Genomic DNA, 18007 nt, shown 5'->3' on the forward strand with positions numbered 1-18007 from the left:
CAGGCTGGGACAGGGGTGCTGGGGCGGCACCTACAAGCCACGGGGGGCAATGGGGTAGCTGTGGGGACTGACTGGGTCCCCCAGGTCCTCAGTCTGGCCGATGAGGTCCAGCACGAAGTCACAGCCGAGCAAATCCTGCCAAGAGTCCCCAGAGTGCAGTGACACGGACCAGCCACGGGGGGGCAGCTCCAGGCCTCTGGGAGGGACAGAGGGGGCGCCATGGGACTGGTCAGCCAGGAAGACCACCACCTCGAGGGGCAAGGACCTGAGGGCGGGCCAAGGGGAGGCATCTAGGGAAGGCGCAGGACCCGGGTGAGGAACTGGTTTCCTTGGACAGTTCTTCATTCGCACCTCACAACCTTCTGCTTCCACATCGGCTCATTTATCTATTGACCTGTTCCGTTAGAATCCAGACCCCAGACAGAACCTCTACTCTTGCTCCCTGTCTTGAACCTACTGTCTGGCTCCTGCCCACTTATCCCTTCGCACCCCACTCTGCCAATGCCCTCGGGGAGCAGGCTCTGGCGCTGGGCTTGCGGGAGGCCCCTGACAGGACAGCAGGCGGGGAGGATGAGGATGGGACAGCAGTCCGAGTTGGCCACACTCCCCACCCCGGGCCCCGTACCTGCTGTGCAGAATCCACCCAGCGAGCTGCTCCCCCGTGGTCCAGGACTCCACCTCGGCTGAGTAGCACTCCTCTGCAGAGACAGGGGTGGGGGCTGGGGTGAGGGGCTGCAGGTCCTTCCGACGGGAGGGGACTCCTGTCCCCACGGGGGTTCCGGGAGCAGGACAGAAGGACAGTAGGACAGGACCCTGTGATCAGGGTCCCGGGGGGTGCAGCTGGAGGGCTGAGGCGGGAAGGGGGCCCAGGGAGGGTGAGGAGGCAGGGCTGGCTCCACTGTGGGCCTGGGGAGGCCAGAGCAGAAAGTGAGCATCACCATTGAAGGTAAAGACGTCCAGAGCCATGCGGCCCCGCCGCCGTCCGGCTGTCCACTCGAGCTGGGTAGGGGGGTGGGCCCGTGCCATCCCAGGGGCCAGATGCGTCTGCTCCAGCGCCCCCAGCAGCTTGTGCTGGCACAGCGCTGCCATGCCTCTGGGGGCCTGGTCAGACACAAACCTGTGGGGACAGCACAGGGCGGCTGTGGGGGTGGGCAGTCCACCGACCGCACTCACCGGGCCCCGCGGGGCAGGCTCCTTACTTCAGCAGTGGCTTCTGTAGGGTGGGCATGGGGGGAAAGGCGCTGAGCAGGATGGCCATGAGGGCCCAGCTGCGCTGGCTCTTCTGCTCATCCGGGTTGTGCCAGATCTGGGCCACCAGCTGGCTGAAGATCTCGTCCCGCAGCCCTGGCCGGCGCTGGCCCTGTCGCACCAGGTATTCGCCCATGCTCTGCTCCTGCCAGGGGGGCAGGGACCCATCCCCCAGGAGCCGCAGCATCTGTAGACATAGAGCAAGGCGAGGGCAGGACATGCAGGGCTCCCCTGACGCTCAGCCAGCACCCAGGAGCCAGGGTCCAGCCCACCCTGTCCCCTCCCCGACGTGTCACTCACCACCTTGTTGATATCCAGGGCATGCTGAGGGTTCTCACCATCCAGCCAGGTCAGGGGCTTGGCCAGCGGCTGCCCGGGGCTGGGCAGGGCTGGCTCCTGCGAGGAGGAGAGGGACAGTGCCTGAGCAGGGGGTGGCCTGTGCCAACCTGCGGGAGACAGTCCCAGCGGAGCCCACGGGAGACGGAGCGGGGCTGGCACAGAAAAGCGCCTTAGACATGCATCTCAGTGGCTCTTTCTGCTTGTAAAATTGATGCCCGTGCGTGCAGAAAACTCCGAAAACATGCAAAAGGATAAAGAATAAAAAACCCATTACCACTTCGCTGCCAGTCATGACCACAGCTGACATGTTAGCCTCTCTTTCCAGTCCTGCTTTCTCTGCACAGATACATACATCACCCTCCCACACCTACTGTTGTTTTTAACAAAACTGGGATCCTACTCGATGTCCAGTTTGGAATCCTGCTTTTCTATCCAACACTGCAGCCTGGACGTCTGCCTTATTGTCACACACACGCTAATGACACGACTTCAACGGCAGGGCGATGCCACAGGTGTAACCAAGGCGTGGCATCATGGGTCTAAGTTACTCTCCAGAGGGAGACGTTTGGCTTCAGTGGATATTCTCCAAGCAGTGTGGCTGCACCCATGACCCCCATGACAGGAGAGGATGGGCGGCGTGGGAAGAAGGAACGGGCACAGCTACTGCCTGGCAGGGCTAGTATCTGGGGGAGCCGTGGAAGTCTGCCAGGAGGAGCCGAGGTCTGGGGGCCCACCTGAAAGTTAGCGGAGATGAAGCTGGAGAACGGGAACTGGTCGATGTCGGGTGGGAGGGTCAGGCTGGTCCGGGCGGGAATCTCAGGGGGCATGGACTCTGTGATGCTCCCAACCAAGGCTTGGTAATGGCCTGGGGACAGCGCGAGAGGCAGCCCAGAAAGCCCAGGGTAAGGCAGCCGGCTGAGGACCGCCTCCCCTGCTCCTCATCCGCCCCCAGCCCTGGGGCAGAGGGAGCTCAGGGGAGCCCCGAGCATCATAGGGAGAGACCGCGGGGACAGACCCACGGCACAGCGGAGACACTGGAGAGGGGAGGGGTCATGGTAAGAGGGACACGAACCAAAACTCACCTTCTGCTGTTTTCAGCATGACAGCCACCTCGGCCGGGATCTCCAAGTGCCCCAGGTCCTGGCAGAGAGGAGCCATCAACCAAGTACTAAAGGAGGGGGTACAGGGACCCAGTGTCCCTCCTCACCCCCAGGACCATAAACTTCTCCAAAGACCAAGGATTCTGATCCTGGACACAAACAGGACCCCAAGAGCCCTCAGAGGGAGACCGAGGGTGGCCCAGGCCTCTTCTTGGGGGGCCCAAGGGATGCACACCCAGGAATCCACACTTTTCTGCACCCATGCCCGTTTTAGGAGGCTCATAACCCAGTGGACACCCTCGAGCTTCCAGGCCACCTACCATGCTTGGCACTGTCTTGGAGGCTGTGCGGCTGTGCTGGCCACGCCGATGCCCGAGCTGCTGGGGGAGATGCGAGAGGAGCTGGCACCCCGCTGACGAGTCTCCGTGAGCCTCCAGCAGCTCCTCCCCACCTCAGTGGTTCAGCTGTCCCCCTCCTGCCCCCCTCGGGCCCCTGCCGAGAAACTAGCCCAGACCCAGAGGGGCCGTCAGCCCGCCGCCAGCCCTTCGGCGCCCTCACCAGCCTTAACTGCCTGTCTGCCAGGGCGCTGGGGAGGAGGCAGGAAGAAATGGTCCCTGGGGACAAAGTCCAGCCCGGGAGGGGCCACAGCGGGGAGAAGTATGTGGGCACTGACCTTTGAATTGCTTTATAGCCCTCACATTGGAGTCATCAGGCAAAAGAGGAAAGCAGGCTGGCCCTGAGGAAGGTCTGGAGGGGATGGGAAGGCACCCCAGGCAGGCAGGGGAGAGTCAGATTCTGGCGGGTGGGCAGGGATGAAGCAAGTGACCTCCTGGAGGCCCCAGCCTCCCCTGGCCAGGTGGCGGGAAATGGGAAGAACTGGGCCAGCGTGGTCTCAGCGCTTGGTCCTTGTGAGCTTGGGCCAGGAGTGGACTTGGCTGCAGTCTGGCCAACTTGGCCAGCAAGGCTGCCTGACTTCGCTGCCCTGAGCTGCCGGGGCAGCAGCCCCACCCAGACACTCACCTGCAGTCTCTGTCGCCTCCGCCCCTGAATCAGGGGCCGGGCCGCCAGCAGGACGGTGTTCAGCTGTCCCAGAGCTGCCCGACGCCGGAGGTAACGCTTCCTGGAGGCCGGGAAGAGGGTTGGGGAGGAGTTCAAGCTTAGAGGCCCAGTCCCCGAACCCACCAAGCTGAGACATGAACCTAGACACGGACCCCAGGCTGACGACCCCTAGGTGCTTAACAGAAGCCACAGGAAAAGGATAGGACGCCTTGAAAGAACAAGTAAACTGAGAAGGCGTTGGGCCCAGGGGATTCCGGCCTTAGGGCAGCAGAGCCGACCACCGGGCTCGTTTCCCACCCGTTCAGCCAGTGCGGCCCGTGGGCAAGTCCCTTCGCCTCTGGGCTTTATTGTCCTCATCAGCAAAGTGAGGATCCGTGTCACCCCTGCCCCAGCACCAGATGAAATGAATCAACCGACATGTTAAGAGTCTGGCGTATTTTTATTTAAGAAGCACAACTTCTAAAAATGAAAAAATGCTACCACTGGCAATCTAAGAAGAGGTCACAGAAGAGACCATGTCTTCGAGACCTGTCTGGGTGTAAGAAAGACCAGGCTCTGCAGTGAGGGAGGCCTGAGCAGGATTAAAATTAAAAAATAAGTGCACAGCTTTGAGGCAGTGGCTGGCTCAGTCGGTCGAGCATCTTAGGGTCGTGAGTTCAAGCCCCAAGTTGGGGGTAGAGTTTATTTTAAAAAAAAGTACAGCTTTTGTGCATCAAAGACAGCATCGAGAGCAAGGATCGGGAGAACACCTGCAAAGTACGTATTTGATAAGAGCTTGATATCCAGGATTTATAAAGAAGTCCCACCGCTCAATAACAAGACAAACGACACAAACGAAAGGCAGAGCGAGGACCTGACGAGACATCTCTCCAAGAAGACACACAACTGGCCAAGAAACACGGGAGAAGATGCGCGACCTCATTAGTCAGTAGAGAAATGCAGATCAAAGCCACAGTGAGGTATGGCTTCGCGCCCGCTGGGATGGCTACCATTTAAAAAGTGGAAAATAAGGGCGTGGGGGTGGCTCAGTCAGTCTCGGGGTCCTGGGATCAAGCCCCGCATTGGACTCCTTGCTCAGCAGGGAGCCTGCTTCTCCCTCTGCCACTCCCCCCACGTGTGTGCTCTTTCTTTCTCTCTCGAATGAATAAATAAAATCTTTTTTTAAAAAAAGTGGAAAATAAGTATCAGCGATGCTGTAGAGAAACTGGAACGCTGACACATGCTGGTGGGAGCGTAACTCCTCAAAAAACGAAACACGGACCAGCAATCCCACTCCTAGGTAGAGACCCCAAAGAACTGGAAGCAGGGACTTGAACCAACACTGCGACACTCGTGTTCCCAGCAGCCTTACTCACAAGCACCAGCAAGTAGAAACAGTCCCAATACCGCTGACGGGTGAGCGAGACACAAGGTGTGGTCTGCACACCCAGGGGCAAGAAGAAGCCAAGTCCTGCCACCTGTCACCCCAAGGATGAACCCCGCACGCACTCCGCTCGGTGCGGCGAGCCGGTTGTAAAAGGAAACACTGTGAGAGCCTGCTTACGTGGAGTATCGGGAATAGGCAAATTCATAGGGACAGGAAGCGGAGGGAGGTTCCTGGAGGCTGGAGGGAGGCGGGCAGGAGTCGCTGTTGGTGAGGACATTTTGGAAATAGAGAGCAGTGACGGGTGCCCTGTCTCAGAAGGCCACCCTGGGGCCCGTGGCACTGCCTTACTTTGTTCTCTCCACTTTGCCACGACCTCAGGGGTGACCGGTGGCTGGTTTACAGTCTGCGCCTGATTCCCCAGCGCGCCCGGGAGGCACCATGACTGCCTCCATCCCCGGGGTCACCAGCTGGGCCCAGGGTGATGGACAAGGTCAACCAACAGCTGCTGGGTGAATGAGCACAGACATTCACATTTAGCTGTGAAGGTGAATGGCAGTTAATTATGTGAGAAGGGGGAGGGAAGTGTTATAGGACCAAGAAGTCCAAAGAGCCTGGAGTAGAAAAATCTGGCCTAGAGGCTGGAGAGGTAGGTGGGGCCTCACACAGCCTGATTCATGCCTTTAAAAGGTCATTCTTGGGGCAGAGTGGAGAACGACTAGAAAACACTCAGGTTCAGGGGCCTCATCAGAGAGTGAGCTTCCTGTCACTCGGGGTATTCAAGCAGAGGTTGCATGGAAATGCTGACAGGATGGCCCTGGGGCAGACAGACTTTCCCAGAGGCCCTACCCCTCCCACACCCTGCCCCACGACCTGGAGAAGCCCCCAGGGTCACCCCACCCCTGCAGACCTGGCCTGGAGCCCTCGCACGCGAGCCTGCATCCGCGGCAGGAGGAGGCGGCCGAGGCACTGGCGGGAGACGCAGGCACGCAGGCTGCGGTGCAGGGTGAGCAGGGCCTGGGAGCGTCGCTGGGCCCAGTGCTGCTCCAGCTGCTGCCAGCCCGGCTCCCGCAGCAGGACCTGGGGGCAGAGGAGAGGGTGCCCAGGGTGGGGGGCCAAGGCCCCCCTTGCCCTTCTCCTGAGGCCTCGGCCTCCTTGCTTCCAGCAGGACAACTGATTCTTGTGGGGAGCCCGGACCCCTGCCACCCAGGCCCACTCCATCACTGCCCAGAAGGACACCCCCTCCCGAGTTTGTCCCGGAACGTTCCTCTGCCTTCCCGGCCACGCCTGCCTCTCTGCACACACAAGCACCTGGGTGGCTCCGAGGTGACAGAGGGGGGACTTGGCCCCCAGCACCTGACTCAGGATGGCGCCACACCTCTCGCGGTCAGAGGACTCTCCCTGCCCCTCTGTCTCCAGGGCCCGGAACCTGCCCCGAGGAGGGAGAAGCTGAGGTCGGAACAAGCACAACGAGGACCTCCCTCCACGCTTGTTCGAGCCCCCAGCCCCTAAGTCATTCAACCATGATCCGCAACGCACCTACTATGTGCTAGGCACCCAGCAGGGTTTTGCTGACTGCAAGGGGCAGGTGGAGGCAAGGGCGGGGAGGGGGATAATGAATAGGGAAGGAGAGAGGCATGGAGGGAGAGGAGAGAGAGCAGTGAAAGGAGGTGGGGTGGAGGCCAGGCCTAGGGCCCCGAGGAAAGTGGGTCCACCTCCACCCTGAAGGAACCCTAGGTCTGCCAGCCACTCCAGGGGCCGCCCTTGTGGGTCCCAGCCCGAGGTGCCCAGGACCTCGGCTGCCTCCATCCTGGACCCTACCTGGCCAGGAAGGCCTGGAAGGGCACACGCACAGGGAAGTTGGCACTGCGGGTACACACTGCCTCCAGGATGCCTGCCTGGTACAGCTGCTCTGTCACGTGTCCCACATCAAAGAGGCCTGGAAGCTGTGGCCATGGAACAGAGCCCATGAGAGCTGGAGTGGGGGGGGGGGGCCTTAAAGCTGTGGGGGGTCAGGGGGCTGCTGAGCAGGGCAGGGCAGGTGGATAGGAAGGCTCCAGGGCCAGGTGGTGGAGGTGGGGGGAGCTCACCTTTCCCGGGTTGGGGTTGAGGCACTGAATGAAATAGACATGGCTCCTGATGGGAGGAAGAGGGGTCATGTGGGCACAGACCAGCCCCCGAGTCCCTGGGGTCTTGTATGGGGGGCACTGTTCTCACCTGCCCAGCAGGGCTAGGAGATCCTCCAGGGAACACTGGAAGCGAGAGGCCAGTGTGGGTTTACGTGGCCCAGCTCTCGACTGGCACTCTACTTCCTGGAACAGGCTGCCCACCAGCTGTCGGGCGAGAGGAGGCTGAGCTGGCTTGCTTCCCAGGCGTGTCCTTAGCCTGGCCTGTGTCCCCAACCCCAGGGAGCCAGGGTGGGCCAGTCCACAGCATCCAGACCTCGGAAGGCTCAGCCCATGGTCCAAGGGGCAGGGGCTTCCCCTTGGGGCAAGAGTGTCCAGGGGGGATACACTGTGGAGGGGTGGGGGCTCAGAGAGAGCTGGCAGGGGCACCTGGAGCTGGCTCTGGGCAAGCATTTCCACCACAGCAGGGTCAAGATGATCTCGGTTTCTGTTTATAAATTTGTGAACCTGCAGGAGACAACGTGGGGAGTGGAGGGGGAGCCAAAGAGAGAAGGCTGGGGTGGAGCCTGGTCCCTTTGTCAAATAATCCGGCCTCTCCCCACTGGGCTAAACAAAGGGCCACCTTTGTCTCGTCAACCAACGGCTTTGGAAAAACTGGAAATCCCCCTGCAAATGAAGTTGGACTCTTATCTTATATCAGATATAAAAATTAACCCAAAATGAATGGATCAAAGACCTAGATTTAAAGCCTGGAACCCTAAAACTCTTAGCAGAAAACGTAGGAAGAAAGCTTGGTGACATTGGACTTGGCGACGATTTCCTGAATAGAACACCAAAAGCACAGGCAAGAAAAGACAAAATAAAAGGCATTTCATCAAAATTCAAACTTTCGTGGGGCATCTGGCTGGCTCAGTCAGGGGACACATGTGACTCGATCTCAGTGTGATGAGTTCCAGCCCCACGGTGGGTGTAGGGGCTCCTGGGCGGCTCAGTCGGTAAGCATCTGCCTTTGGCTCAGGTCATGGTCCCAAGGTCCTGGGATCAAGCCCCGCATTGGGTTCCCTGCTCAGCGGGGAGTCTGCTTCTCTCCCTCTCCCTCTGCCCCTCCCACCAGCTCATGCGCTCTCTCTCTCCCCCAAATAAATAAATAAATAAATAAATAAATAAAATCTTTTAAAAACGTTTTCTTTTGTGACCTTCAATATAGTTTTGTGGTTTTCTTTATTCAATCTCCTTGTGTGGGTTTCTTTTTTTATTTTTTTTTTATTTTTTATTTTTATTTATTTTTTTTTAAAGACTTTATTTATTTATTTGACAGAGATAGAGACAGCCAGTGAGAGAGGGAACACAAGCAGGGGGAGTGGGAGAGGAAGAAGAAGGCTCCTAGTGGAGGAGCCTGATGTGGGGCTCGATCCCAGAACGCCAGGATCACGCCCTGAGCTGAAGGCAGATGCTTAACCACTGTGCCACCCAGGCGCCCAAGGGTTTCTTTTTTTAATATGTGATCGGGTTTTTTGGGGGGAGGAGCAGAGGTATAATTGATATACGTCCCTGGGGTTTCTTGTTTGGGTAACTTCTGGGTGATTTGTGTCGTCTTCTACAAACAAAGCAGTCACCTCCTCCAGGAAGCCTTACTGGATTTGCCCTACCTCAAACTAGTCATATGGTCCTACCCTTTATACCAGGCCCCTCCCCTCAGCAGTTCTCCTCCTGGGTAGCTGTGCTGTCACCATGAAACTCAGAAGGGGCAAAGGCAAAAGTCCCTCCAGTGAGCACCTACTATGCTCCAGGCACCTGCCTGACCACTTCCCCGTTACTGTATTTAATCCTCACAACAGTGTTACAGGACAGACTCCCATTTTACAGATGGGAAAACGAAGGCTCAGGAGGAGAGGCAGACAGCCGAGGTTGTCAGAGTCAGGTCCCACGCCCCACGCACATGATCCTTCCCTCCCGGTCTTGAGGCCCGCAGTCTCACCTCCCTCTCCCCCACGGTGCTCAGCCAGAAGTCATTAAATCACGCTCAGAACTGTGTAGGGCCAAGGGCGTAGGTAGAAGCCTACAGCCCTGGGAGGGGCCTCCCCTCACCTACTCCTCTTAGCTGTCAGGTGACTCACCTCTGGGGAGGGGACCCCCCCACCCCAGGCCACATCATCCTCACTGATTCACCCAGGAGTCTGTCCCTGATTTACCCCAATACCTGGTAGGTGACGGTGCCAGCGTAATGCCTCACGGTGAAGATAGGAAGGGGCAGCTGGGGCTTGGCGTAGCAGGGGTGGTTGCCATGATGATAGTGACACTTCTGGAGGAAGGTGTGGTCTGTGGCCTGATAAGAGGGACGAGCTTCCCTCAGGCCTTAGCACGTGATGTTCCCCTGCCCAGACTGTGCGTCCCTCTACAGGGTCATCAATAAGTATTTGTGGAATGGGTGGGGGGAGTACCATGGCCCTGAGGCTTACTCCCTACTAGCTGGAGGCCTGAGGGACCCCTAGAAGCCCTGCATGAGCCCTGTGCAGTTCCCACCACCCTGCCCCTTTCGCAGAAAGGACTTGAGGAACCCCAGAGAGGTCAGGATCACCCAGAGACAGGATTTGAACCCAAGCTGTGTTGAGAGGGCTATGGGCAGGGTTTCCGGCCCCCATTACCTGTGGCTCCTCTCAGAGGGCCTGCTGGCCCTGGCCTGGCCACCAGGGCCCCCACCACTCAGGGCTCACCTGGGACAGCCACGTCTGGGCATCCAGGATACTCAGGAGGCTGTGGGGCTGGTCTATGAGGAGGTCTAGACAGGTGTCCTGCACAGGCTGGGGAACGGGCACCCAGGGCAGCCGCTCTCGCCGACAGGCCTCCTGGGAACAGCCCGCACGGGGCCAGTTACAGAGCACGACCACGTTCGCCGGGGCGCTCACTGGAGCCAGAGCAGGCAGGGCCCCCGCCATCGTCCAGGTGAGTAAAATGAGGCCCAGAAGGGCCGAGATGGTGGGGCCGAGCTCTTGGCTCAGCGCCCTCTGTTTCCCAGAGATGGCCCCTGCTCTGGAAGGTCTGGGTGCCCCCGGCTACTGCCAGGCGCAGCGCCTCTTACCTCCTCCTGGGCCCGCAGCATCCGGCTGGAGAAGAGCTGCAGGCGCTCGCTGGCAAGGTTGTTGCACAGCTGCTCCAGGCCGTTCACCTGCAGGGCCTGGGAGCACAGGGGCAGAGACATGGGCACCCACACAGGGTGGGCCCGGGGCAGGTGTGGGGGGGTTGCACACTGGCCGGGTGTCCTTCATTCCCCTCCCACAACAAGGGGAGGAGTGGTGTCCTGGGGCTGATGCTGCAGCCCACCGGGTCAAGTCCAAAGGCCTCAGCCCACACCCCTCCCTCTGCCTCTGCACGACTGTGAGCCTTCAGGCCTCTGGTCACAGCCGTCCTGTGGTCTGGAAGGCGCCTCTTCCTATGACCTAGTAGCTCGCTGGCTACAGGAATCCCACATCCTCCTAAGCAGGGCTCCAGGACACTGCCTCCAAGAAGCCTTCCAGCATTCCTCCTGTAGCAATTACAGGTTCCTTTCTCTGCATTCGCCTGCAGAGCCCGCACTCCATGGGGCTTTGTGCAGAGAGCTGTGACACTTTCTACAACACATACAGAGCGCACATGCGCCCACGTGCGCCCACACACTTGCCACAGTCATCCCCCCCCCACCCCTCGGAGATGGCATAGTTGCCAAGGGCATGCTGGAGAGGAGAGAGCAGGGGGCAGTGAACAGTGCCCGTCTGGGAACGAGGGTGAAGGCCACCTTCTCTTGCTCAAGCCCCCTCCTCCCTGCCCTGAGGAAGCCGGATCTTCTAGAAAGGGGTGAAGTACTTATGAAAACTCAGGGCCATTCAGGGGACTGTCCCCTTTCCTGCTCATCTCGGGGCATGGGAGGGGAGGCTGTGGACTGATCCATCCTTGGGCCTCTGTCTTCCGCTGCCTTAGAGGCTCCTGTGAGACTCTGCAAGGCCAAGCAGGACAGAACTCTCCAGAGGCGATGTCAGGGCTGGACAGAGCGGGGCGGAAAGGCTACACCCGTGGAGTGTGTGGGGTCTCGTGCTAGGCAGGCAAGAGCTCACGAGTGCCCCCCCTCAGGGAGTGCTGACCCCAGAAATGATCAGGATGAGGTGGGCACCCCGTCCCGGGCCCTGCCCCAAGGGGTGACCTCAAAGCCGTAGGCGTCCACGACAGTGATGGTGTCCACGCTCTCTCCGTCCCCGGGTGCTGCCAGCTGCACATTGCTCCTCGTCAGAAGCCAGGTGAAAAGCCGTGAATACAGCGCCTTGGCCAAGGCGTCCCTGTGGGCGTAGTGAGTGAGCCCGGGCGGCACAGTGCCAGGCCCGGCCACGGCTCCCTCCTGCCTCCAGGGCCACCTGGCATCGATGGCGCTTTCCACCGGCAGAGACCGACAGACCCAGCCATAGGGTGTCTCCTGGGGGGCAGAGGAGGTAGGCACAGGTGGAACAACAGGCATGAGGCCCACGTGGGCCCACGCCAAGCCTGTGGGGTGGGGGGTGGGGTGGGGTGGCCCCGCCCCCTGAGGACCCCAGCGCTCACCGTGACCCTCCTGGTGACAGCGGCCTCCAGGCGCTCAGGTGGTACCAGCAGCAGCCGGGCTGCCGTGTGGATCTCGGCCCAGCTGGACACGGCAGCCACCTCCTGGGACTCCCGCTGGACCGAGAAGGGAGGGGGTGGAGAGAGCTCTGCTGTGAACGGCCACAGCCCGCAGGGTGGGGCGGAGGAGGCAGGGCCTCGCTTCCCCGGGGAGCTGCGCTCTTGCCCAAACTACATCTGGTCGGTAGGAGCTGACTCTGGAGCCTGGGGGCCCTGAGTACGAGTCCTAATTTCACCTCCTACTAGCTGGCCAGCTCTGATAAGACCCTTTCCCTCTCTGAGCCCCACTGTCTCACTGTTGTTTAAGTAGACGCCATGCCCAGCGCCAGGGCTTGAACTCATGACCCTGAGATCAAGACCTGAGCTGAGATCAAGAGGCAGATGCTTAACCGACTGAGCCACCCAGGCACCCGCCACTGTCTCCTTGTTAAAGGGGAAACCACAACCCTGAAGTTACACTTGTGGTGGGAACGGAATCAGGAAACCTGCAGAAAGTGATTTACACGGTGCCAGGTACAGAAGAGCCGCTCAGTGAGGGCAGGTCCCCCTCCAAGGGGCGGCAGCTTAGCGGGACCCGCGTTGGCAGAGATGATCCAGGCCCGTTTTCTCACCTATATGACGGAACCTGCCCACCCTCCAGGGCCGCCGCGAGGTAGCCCAGGGCTTGGTAATCTACCTACAAGTGTTTGGTATCCTTGCACCCTGATTGGGCAAACAAGCCACTGCTGACCCAGTGTCCACGCCGGCCTCTGGCCACGGCAGGAGCCCACCTCTGAAGAGGAGAAGCAAATGTTGCCCAGGTGCAGGACGGCAGCCAACACAGCCCAGGCGGCGGCCACCTCCTCGGGGCACGTGACCTGCAGGGCCTTCCGCAGTCCTTTGAAGTCCTGGGCATCATCCTTGCCCTGCAGACTGCAGGCCTGGCCCTGCAGAGCACCACGGGGGTGAGGGGACAGGGCCCGGCCGCCCAGAGCTCCCCTCTACTCCGGCCACTCCTTAGACCTCTCCCGGGGCAAGCCCTGCCACCCAGCGCCGAGTGGGTCTTCCCCCACCTGGTTGAGGTAGTAGTAGGTCTCTGGCCCCTGTAGGGAGAGCTGCTCCCGCTCCGCAGGGTCTAGCCCGGCCAGCAACTCGTAAAAAACATGGAAGCTCCGCTCAGCCTGGGCCTTGGGGGAGAAGGACTGGCTTAGGGGGAGCAGTGGTCCGGTCCTGTGCCTCAGAGGAGCAAGGACAAATCCTGGGAAAGGCAGGGATGGGGAGCTTAGCGACCACAACCCCCTACAGTGGCCGCTCCCTCTTCCCCATTCTGAGAGAGAGATGGGAGCCGCCGCGGGGGGTGGGGGGGGTCTTACCTGAAACACCAGCCTTGAGGTCTCAAGCAGATAATGTGACACAGAGGCTCCCACAATGACCCCGCTGTGGGCACAGGACAGTGGGTGGGGTGCCCAGGGTGCATGCCACCTAGGGACCCTGCTCAGAATGGGACACACTAGGGGCTAGACCCAAGGGCAGCAGCCTCGGGTTCCCAGTAAAGGGAACTGATCACGAGTGCCCCCTGTGCCCGCCAGGACCCCTGTCACTCACTGCTGCAGGCAGAGGCAGTAGGCCTGGCCAAAGCGGCTGGCGTTGGCATTGAGGGTGGTCTTGGCGTGGCCGAAGCTGCTGAGCACGAGCTGCAGCCCCTCCAGCTGTGGGGGGGAGGGGCACTCAAGTATCCCTGGGACAGCGGCGGAATGCACTGAGAGGCACCCCAGCTGAGGACACTTTGTGCGCATCCACGGAGAGCGGCAGTCCCACCCCCCACCCTGACCCACAGTAGGCAATGCCTGGGGCTGCCCCCAAGGAGGGGCCAGAGGCCTGGAGACCGCCCTCCCCGCCCAAAGGAGAAGGACGGTCCCTCCTGGATCGCTGGGAAAAGGCCAGCTGCCCCTCACTTGACGTCTTCGGTCGCTTGCCCGCTCCTGCTCCAGGCTGCTCAGGAAGTGCACAATCGTCTTGGCAGCTTCTGTCTTCCCTGAGCCACTGCGCCCACTGCAGGACGGAGGGGCTGACAGGGTCTCCAGGAAGGGGCACATAGGACACCCCATGGAGCCCACCTGGAAGGGATATCCTCCCACACCCTGGAAACATGGAGAGATAGACCCAGGGCATGGAGACCAAAGAGAAAGAAGTCTCCAAGATGCCACATTCGAGGGGCACGTGGGTGACTTCAGCCAGGAGCACAGCCCCTACAAAGTCCAGTGCTGCTGTCCCGCAGGGGACCAGACCAGTAGCTTCAAATGCAGACCCCGTGTCCCCTGCCTCCCAGCCCTCAGAGTGGCCTGGGGGTCCCGCGGGGCACCACCACTCACCCGAGGAGGATGCATGTGCCCTGCCCAGTGCTCTGAGACCGGCTGTAGGCTGAGACCACGATGGCCAGAATGTGTCTGAGGGAGGAGGGAAGGAAGCAAATGAGAAGGTTGCCAGAGGTGGGCATCTGGGCCCTCCTAGGTGTAGGAGGGCTCTTCAGTCCCCAGGATCTCAGTCAGTGGGACATGCTGGGGCTTAGCCGCCCCAGGGGTGAGCAGAGGGTTGGTGGGGCTCAGTCACGTACGGGGCGGTGTTAGGGGCCTTCTTGGGATGGTAGCTGTCCAGGACCTCAGCTGAGAAGAGAGGCAGGGGCCGGTGGGGGTTCAGAGAGAGCAGAAGAGGCCCTGCAAAGGTCTAGGGGAAGAAGTAGATGCTCTCATCAGAACCCGGAGGAAGCAGGGGATACAGACGGAGTGGGGCTCCGGTGCTCCCCAGCCCCCGCCCCCACTCTGCAGGTCCCCAGCAAGGGTTCAGCACCCAGCCCAGGGAGAAGGAAGGAGAAATTCTAGAAGTGCCAGAGGGCCCTCTGATCCCAGGGCACAGGGAATCCCAGCCCCCTGACCCTCCCCTGGTGCCGCCATACGTAGGTTCGGCCCAGATGGAATCTCTTCTTGAGGCACAGCAGCACGGCGCTGTTACACACGGGTCTGTGGTGGCGGCGGGATGGCGGAGCAGGGAAGAGGGGGCAGAAGGAGGGCCCGGGTTAGCGGCTGTAGGGATGCTTTGGGCAAGTCACGCATCCTCTCTGAGCCCTGAGCATAACACAGAGCCCGGCTGCTAAGTGAGTTCCTCACTCCATGGGGGCTACAAGCACCACCAGGCCGCTGACCAGAGGGAAGCCTTGTGCCCGTTAGAGAAGCAAGTCCCAGGCAGGGGCACCCGATTTTCACCCCTCACCTGCCTCTTCCAGCCAGACCTTCGGTAAAAATTACAATCCCTTCTAAGGATACAGTTTATAAAAATGGAGGTAGGGTGGGATATAGAGGAACTCTGGGACCCAGACACGACAGATTTGGAACTGCCCCACTGCTCACCGGAGCCGAGCCAGGTCCTCCGTGTCTTCCAGGCCTTCCCCAAGGCTCCTGCCCTCAGCGTCCTGTAAGGGCAGCACCTCCAGGCCCGGCCCCAGGCTCAGCTCCAGGTCCCTTTCCAGCGCCTCCTCAGTCTCATCCTCTGGCTCCCACTGCTCCCTCGGGGACCCACAGGGGCCGGGGCTTCTCTCCCACGGCAGGCGGGTCTCCAGGGTGAGTCGGGGCAGCAGCGCGTCGGTGCCAAGCCCAGGGTCCCCGCGGGGTTCTAAGCTCCGAGCCCAGTGGACCGGAGCCTCGGCCCCCAAGGTCTCGGGCTCCTCTTCGCTGCTGGAGCCGCTTTCGTCGAGTGGGGGCTCGTCGTGGGGAGTACGGCCGAGGAGAGAGCCTCGGCAGGACCTGGCCACACTTTCTCCACTCGCCCCGCGCCCCTCACTGTCCCCCGAAGCTCCTGCACAGGGCCAAACGTGCCCCTCCCCGGGTGGGGCGTCCGTGGACGCTTCCTCTGAGCTCCGAGTGCTCGACGCCCTCCCCGTCCTGTGGATCCTGGGGAACACGACCGCGAACTTGGGATCCGGAGTCCGGTCCTCATCATCAGAGGGGTCCCCGGGAGCTGAGCTCTTCGCAAACTGTGGGGAGCTCGAGCCGCCGCTAGGAGGAGCCCTGGGCCGTCCCCCCAGTCTCCAGACGCCCACCAGGCTCTGCGCTAGACGCCGCCGCAGTCCCGGCCCGCGGCCCCGCCCCGTGCCCGCCCGCGGCCCCGCCCCCCGGCCCTCGTCCACCCGCGGTCCCGCCCCCCGGCCCTCGCCCGCCGGCCGCCGCAGCCGGTGCCGCAGCCACCGCAGGAGACCCAGGGCGCGCACCACGCGCAGGAGCCGCTCCTTAAGAGTGGCGCGGGGGGGAGACGGAGCCCCCGCCTGGGGAGCCGGGCCCGACGGGGCTTTCGCGCGGAGCCTGCGGAGCGCCACAAGGGTGGCCAGCGGCGCTGGGTGTCCGGACCCGTCTCCCCCTCCAGCCCCAGATTCGCTCTCGCCCGCCGCCACTTGCACCTTCCCGACCACCTTTCCGACCTGGGCGGCCGAGGCCTCGGCTCTTCCAGGCTCGGCGCCCTGCGGCTCAGCCTCCGGCCGCGCCTCATTTTCTCTTGCGTCCCGGGCCGGCCTGGGGTCCCGAGAAGCCCGCGAACTCCAGGGGACGCACGTGGGGCTGCCCTCGAGGGGGCTGGAGGCCTTGGCTTTTTTGCGCGGCTCAGTCTCTTCGGCTTCAGTGGCTCGGCTCGCCGATCCTGGGGCTGCCTGTGGGCCCCCTCCCGGCTCGGCCCCCTCCAGGCTCGACTCCGTGCCTGTCCCGGAATCTTCGCTCTCTCCCCGGGGTCCCACCCCCGACGACCCTTCCCGGCTCCGGGGCTCAGCGCTGTCCCCGTCGCTGCTCAGACCGTAGCTGCTGGGGCGCTCGCCGGGCTCCACCTCTGGCTCCGACCCGGTTTGGGTGTCTCCCGATTCCGTGTCCGTTTGCTCCGGCTTCGGCCGCAGCTCCGGGGCTCCGCTGCTCTGGCTTTCGCTCTCCTGGGCCTCGCGGGCTTCGCTGTCCGGGCAAGAGCTGCCCCCGTCTCCACCCGACGCGTCCCCATCGAGGCTCCGGGTCTCTCGGCAGCCCTTCCGAGCGGGGGGTTTCCGCCCTTTTTCTCTCTTCCTGCGGCGGCAAAGCTCGCCGGTCCTCCCTTCTCCCGGGAGACTCTCTTCCTTCAGGCGCCCGCCACCGCCGTCCCGGTGCATAGACCCGGGTCCCGGACGCCCCGCGCTGCCTGGTGTCCCCTGGGCCTCCGCTGGAGGCTCAGCCCCTGGCGGTCTGCAGCCGCCGTTCCCTTGGGCGGTCGGCTTCCGGCGGCCACCAGGGGTCCCGTGGCTTCCCTTAGTGGCGGGCTCCAAGGCTGCTCTGGCCCTGTGGGCCTTCCCGCGACCCTGTCGGCGTTCCCGGCTAGGCGCGCGGTCTGCGCTGGCGGACCCGGACTCCTGCTCCCCGGAGGCCGGCCTCCTGGGTCCGTCCTGGCGCTGAGGCGCTTTGCCCTTGCTCCCACCCATGGCGGACTCGGTGAAGAGGGGCTTCCCCGGTCTCTGTACTCTCCCTGAAGATCTGGCAGCCCTTGACGCCCTCAGCGCTTGGCAGTGCCCACACCGGTTCTGCTCTGGCGGGGCCTACAGGTGCAGCCTACCCCCCGGGGGCTCCAGCCTTACCCATAAGCATTAATAATGCAGGTGGCTGCGGGTCCTGACCCCCTAGGCCAACAAAGGAAGGGAGGCTGCCCAGGAAAGAGGAGACGCTTCAGCAGCGGACAAAGGCCGAGGACAGGGCAACCGTGCAGCCTGGGAGTCGCTGCCAGCCAGCCTAGCCTGGCACCCCGCCAGACTGCGGACCCACATGCCCTGCTCCTGTCTCCCTGCTTGCCCAGTGGAGGGGGGGCGGGCGGTGAGCTCTCCTTCAAAGAACCTGTCTGGACCATCATCCTGGGAACTCTTAAGGGACACCTTAGTCCTCGGACTCAACTGCAATAGAAAGCTAACAGTTCAGGGCTTATGTGCCAGGCACTGTTCTTAACACTTTGCTATGGAGTCATTTAATTCTTGAAAGCACACTAAGGGGTGGATACCCTAAGGATTCCCATTTTATGGCTGATACGACTGTGGCACACAGCTGAGTGTCACAGAGAGGGTCAGAAATGAGATGCCAACGCAGGCAGTCCGGCTCCCAAGGCCCTCTGGGGCACAGGTGTGA

General features: G+C 61.7%; 1 protein-coding gene across 1 annotated transcript in view; it reads right to left on the reverse strand.

The window, feature by feature from the left end:
- MYO15B (myosin XVB) overlaps positions 1-17377 on the reverse strand; it is a 28830-nt gene extending 11453 nt beyond the window's left edge. Inside the window, exons 1-28 of the mRNA XM_057318205.1 lie at positions 15242-17377; positions 14791-14854; positions 14452-14561; positions 14210-14284; positions 13793-13889; positions 13443-13546; positions 13211-13274; positions 12911-13024; positions 12629-12784; positions 11802-11915; positions 11618-11676; positions 11410-11542; positions 10315-10410; positions 9950-10081; positions 9436-9561; positions 7327-7742; positions 7200-7245; positions 6931-7055; positions 6020-6538; positions 3708-3807; positions 3008-3064; positions 2670-2727; positions 2322-2452; positions 1549-1644; positions 1200-1435; positions 939-1117; positions 626-698; positions 35-196 (exon numbers count right to left, since the gene is read on the reverse strand). Of these exons, the coding sequence (XP_057174188.1) occupies positions 35-196; positions 626-698; positions 939-1117; positions 1200-1435; positions 1549-1644; positions 2322-2452; positions 2670-2727; positions 3008-3064; positions 3708-3807; positions 6020-6538; positions 6931-7055; positions 7200-7245; positions 7327-7742; positions 9436-9561; positions 9950-10081; positions 10315-10410; positions 11410-11542; positions 11618-11676; positions 11802-11915; positions 12629-12784; positions 12911-13024; positions 13211-13274; positions 13443-13546; positions 13793-13889; positions 14210-14284; positions 14452-14561; positions 14791-14854; positions 15242-17316 (5717 nt within the window). The 5' untranslated portion in view covers positions 17317-17377. The remainder of the gene's footprint in view (positions 1-34; positions 197-625; positions 699-938; positions 1118-1199; positions 1436-1548; positions 1645-2321; positions 2453-2669; positions 2728-3007; positions 3065-3707; positions 3808-6019; positions 6539-6930; positions 7056-7199; positions 7246-7326; positions 7743-9435; positions 9562-9949; positions 10082-10314; positions 10411-11409; positions 11543-11617; positions 11677-11801; positions 11916-12628; positions 12785-12910; positions 13025-13210; positions 13275-13442; positions 13547-13792; positions 13890-14209; positions 14285-14451; positions 14562-14790; positions 14855-15241) is intronic.
- Positions 17378-18007: the final 630 nt, after the last annotated feature.

Source organism: Ursus arctos, unplaced genomic scaffold (genome assembly GCF_023065955.2).
Source record: "Ursus arctos isolate Adak ecotype North America unplaced genomic scaffold, UrsArc2.0 scaffold_24, whole genome shotgun sequence".
Classification (NCBI taxonomy): Eukaryota; Metazoa; Chordata; class Mammalia; order Carnivora; family Ursidae; genus Ursus; species Ursus arctos.